General features: G+C 39.6%; 1 protein-coding gene across 1 annotated transcript; it reads left to right on the top strand.

Moving 5' to 3' along the window:
* Positions 1-1,998: 1,998 nt before the first annotated feature.
* On the top strand, positions 1,999-4,292 carry LOC122093379 (E3 ubiquitin-protein ligase UPL5-like). The gene has a single exon (XM_042663712.1). The coding sequence runs from the start codon at positions 2,283-2,285 to the stop codon at positions 4,275-4,277; it is 1,995 nt and encodes a 664-aa protein (XP_042519646.1). The 5' UTR covers positions 1,999-2,282; the 3' UTR covers positions 4,278-4,292.
* Positions 4,293-4,426: the final 134 nt, after the last annotated feature.

Genomic DNA, 4,426 nt, shown 5'->3' with positions numbered 1-4,426 from the left:
CATTTCCACCTGAGATCACTTCAAATGAGACATTCAGAGTGTTCGAAATCTTTGTTGCCATCGTCACTTCCGAGGAGTTGATCGGAATCAAAGACGGATATCCATCCATTTTTTATATAGAACATCATCAAGAGTTGAGGATCCTAAAGGAACGCTCTTCCGCTGTAATCGCCGTCGTTGGAAGGGTTGTGGTGAAATTGATTTGGAGACTACAAGTAATGAGGTTAATTTCGTCACTTCACTATTTTTAAGGGCAAAATGGTATTTAGATAAAAAATAAACTGATGATGTCAGCATTCTTGGTATATTATGTAACAGAGACTAACGGTAAAGGGTCTGAGTCTAATTTGGTGAAAGAGATGGGGTGTTTCTATAATATTGGCATTCTTCAGGGGGTGATGCTGTAAATTACCATAGATTTGAATACTACGTGAGTTCATTTTTTTATATCGACCTATAATAATAAAATATTACTAGTAACCATATTACTGTGGACTATGAGTTTTCCTTCTCACACAATGTAAGAGAAATCCCCTCATCATTGTCATCGGTCAATACACAGTAGGAGGTGAAAATTTATGACGATATAAGAGTCCAATCATAAGGTCAACACTAGTGATGCGCGGATTCTTCCTTATATGCAAGGGAAGGAAAACTTTCGCCTCTTACTATATTTGATAAAATATCAAACAACATATGAACATTTTTTTACTTTACCTAGGGTATAAACAAGTTGTTGTAGTTGAGGGTTGCTAAATGACAATTAAAAATATAGTTTATTTAATTTTTTTTAATTCTATACAAAACCAATACAAGCATACGTTAAGCATACATTATGGGCCAACTTAATAGGTATTATAAGTGGCCCACAAATGGTTAAGAAGATAGACAGGTTATCTTTATCGCCCATTAGTGGGCTTTTAAAGTGAGGATGGAGATAATTCATGTTAATTTTTTATATTAATTAAGATTAGAAAAAAAAAAACTTTAATATGTATTAAGCTGCGTGCGCAGTTTGGTGTGACATCTTTTATTCCAATATCAACTTTCAATCTAAAGAGACTTTACCATTTGACAAAAATAAAACATTGACTAATATTGAAAACTTAATAAATATCTGGGAAAAAAAAAAATGAACAGTTAAAAGTAAAAGAAAATAAGCCCTAAACTTAAAATGAAAGTAATAAAAGTTTAGAATCCAATGGCTGTAAAATATAAAAAGTAATATGGATGGTTTTATGGTTCAAGCCTAAAGGTAAACCCCAGTTGTATACAATCACACTTAATTATAGGAGACTCGAGCTAGAGACGTCTACATAACGCCTTTGGAAGTAAATATATTATGAATAATGGAGAGGATAAAAAATAAGGAACTTTAGGGTATAGTTGTCGGCATAAATATTGCTTAAAAGGTAGAACACTTACAATCTCAGGATTGAAGTTATGATCCTCCGATTGTTCGTTAATGCTTATTGATTTAATACCAACCTCAAGTTGTAATGGGTCGATTTCGAATTGATCTGATAGTAGACCAGACCAAATAACTGATTATCATTTGGCAATTGACACCCTTACCTTCTACACAACTTAGACCACTAAATTCCTTGTGCAACAAAGGAGTCGATCCCAATACCTCACCATGTTGGCAAGGCTTACAACTATTCCTCAGGCATGGTATTGGATTGGCTGTATTAATTATATGGTAACGATATCGACTGAGACTGATATTGATATTGATATTGATACTGATACTGATATCTAACTGATTTGGATTCAGTTTGGTTTAAGAGGTAAAACCATAAAGAAATTATATTTAAAAAAAAAATAAAGGCAAAAATGATCGATACGTAACAATTCGATCCGGATTGGATCGGTGTCGGCGGCCGATAACTAAATCTATGCTTCCAGTTTATTTAAAAGTTAGCGTAGGATTACAGCTCAGTGTCTATGTGCTGACGAAGAGCGCGGGTAGTGTTGTGACTTGTGACATAGTCGTGACCTTCCCCCTCTCTCTCTCTCTCTCTCTCTCTCTAATTCTCTCGTTCCGAAATAAACGAAAATCCTCCTCCGTTTTCCGTTTTGGGGTTCTCTCAAAATCTCTCCTCCTTCCAACTCCAATGACTTCTTTCGCAGCCTTTGCTTTCTCTCCTTTTCGCCTCCAAACCCCAATCCTCCTCCTTTTTTCATCTTTCTAGTTTGAGGTCAAGATTTGGGTTTTGAGTCTTGAAGGAATGGCTGGTTTCTTTCTTTCGGTGGATTGAAGCTGCTGTTTCTTCATTCCAATGTCTTTCAGAGAAAATTCTATTGATTGCTTCCATCAACGTCTCGATCGGATCTCTTCTAAGAGGAAGTTGGATGATTATGGGCCCTCTGACGATGATTTATCCGATTTATTGAGAAGGATGAAGAGGGATGAACCTGACGCTGTCAATTCGTCTGCTGGAGGGGACGCTAGGTTAGGGCACACCAGTACTAGTGTCGGTGCAGATGAATCCGATTTTAAAACCAGGGTTTCCGATGTTAGATCGGTTTCTTGTAGTGGCTCCACCGATGGAGGCGTCGCCAGCTCGTGTTCAAGATTGCAGTTCTTTGTTCGTTCCATCTCTGGTGGTAATACCATTGTTATTCACGCCGGCCCTGATGATTCTGTTAAATCTGTTCATGAACAGATTCGAAAGATCACCGGGATTCCCATAATCGAGCAACGTTTGATATACCGGGGCAAGCAGTTGCAGTGGGAACAGTCGCTTGCCCAGTGTTGTATCCAGAATGATGCTGGTCTTCAGCTTGTTGGACGGATGAGGAGCACGGAGTATCCTCGTACTTGGCAGGTTGTCAACGATTTGGTATCCTCCATATGTCGACTCTGTAGGGAGGAGGCACTCCAGCCACCCCGTTCCTATAGATACGTCAGAGCCCGTGTGGAGGAGTTCTTGAGGATGACTCCCAAGGACGATTCTGAGATGGCATCTGGGCATATCCAGATCTTCAAGTCCGCTGGTGCCGCCACTGCTCTCGTTATGCTCTTCCTTTCTCCCGTTAAAGGGAACAAGCAATGTGCGGAGGATTCAATTCGGCTTTTCCTCACACAGGATAACGAATTACTACCAAAAACCGTGCAGGCTCACTGTGCTTCCATTGTGCTGGAATTCTGTAAGTTGCTCTCGAGAACTTCTCGTGAGGATCCATTGTACATATCATGTCGAAACACTTTAGGTTCATTGTTGGAAACCTTTGCGGGGGCACACGAGTCGAGATATTTTGGAAACGAGAAGGCTTCGGTTATAATCCGAGAGTTTTACCCATTTGTACGTGAGTTGGCAAACCGACTCTCTGCGTGTTTAGAGGTGGGTATGAACTCGCCGCAGTGCGTTGGGTTATCCGTAAGTGACGTTCGTGATTTCTCTGCGTTCTTGTTGCCTTTAAGAAGAGCAATTGAAGACCAGTTGGTCGGGGATGGTCCCGTGCGTATTACTTTGCTTGAGGGTGGTGATAAAAGTCCATTCTGTGGGGGTGAGATCGAATTACTCCATAATATTTTCCTTGAGTTGCTGGAAAAAATTGATCAATGCTTAATTAAAGTGGAGGGTTTTCTCGCTGAAAAAGTAACTGGAGAAAATGAAGGCCGCCAACTTGTGTGGTCTCAATATCTTGCTATTTTGAAGGAATTGAATAGCATTTCCAAACTTTATCACGGCGCTGAAGACAAGCTTCAATCGGTTATGAGGGCTAGGCGAACTCCATTGAATGCACTTATTAGATACACAAGGCGAAGTGATGAGCACCGCTGGTTTCTTGAGCATAAAGATGTGACTGATTTTGAATCTAGGAGGCATTTGACAATGATGATGTTTCCTGAGGTGAAGGATGAATATGAAGAACTCCATGAGATGCTCATTGACAGGGCTCAATTACTGGCTGAATCATATGAGTATATCTATACCGCCGATGCTGAAGCATTGCATGGTGGCCTTTTCATGGAGTTCAAAAATGAAGAAGCTACAGGTCCCGGTGTCTTGAGAGAATGGTTCTGCTTGGTGTGCCAAGCATTATTCAATCCTCAAAATGCCCTTTTCCTAGCATGTCCAAATGATGGCAGAAGATTCTTTCCTAATCCTGGTGAGCTTATCCTGAATGTGCTTTTGTTAGTTTTTTCTTCTCAAGTTTTGATTGCCTTTATTGTCTTTATTAGTCAAAAGTTTTTCTTCAAAAAACTTTTTGTATTTATGCAAGAATATGTTGCTCTAATCACTATTTTAGTCTATTTGAATATTTGAGCTTCCTCCCTACTGCCTCAAGACTACTTTTAATGCCCAGTGGAATCATCTAAACTCAGTTATTCACTTTTTCCAGCTTACAACATTTGGAACTGACTTAAGATCAAAGTCCTCCTTTATTTTTTTGGGTGGGTGGGCGGTGTTAGATT

Source organism: Macadamia integrifolia, chromosome 11 (assembly GCF_013358625.1).
Source record: "Macadamia integrifolia cultivar HAES 741 chromosome 11, SCU_Mint_v3, whole genome shotgun sequence".
NCBI lineage: Eukaryota > Viridiplantae > Streptophyta > Magnoliopsida > Proteales > Proteaceae > Macadamia > Macadamia integrifolia.
The sequence above is the reverse complement of the archived record's forward strand: the minus strand, read 5'-3'. Positions and strand labels throughout refer to the sequence as shown.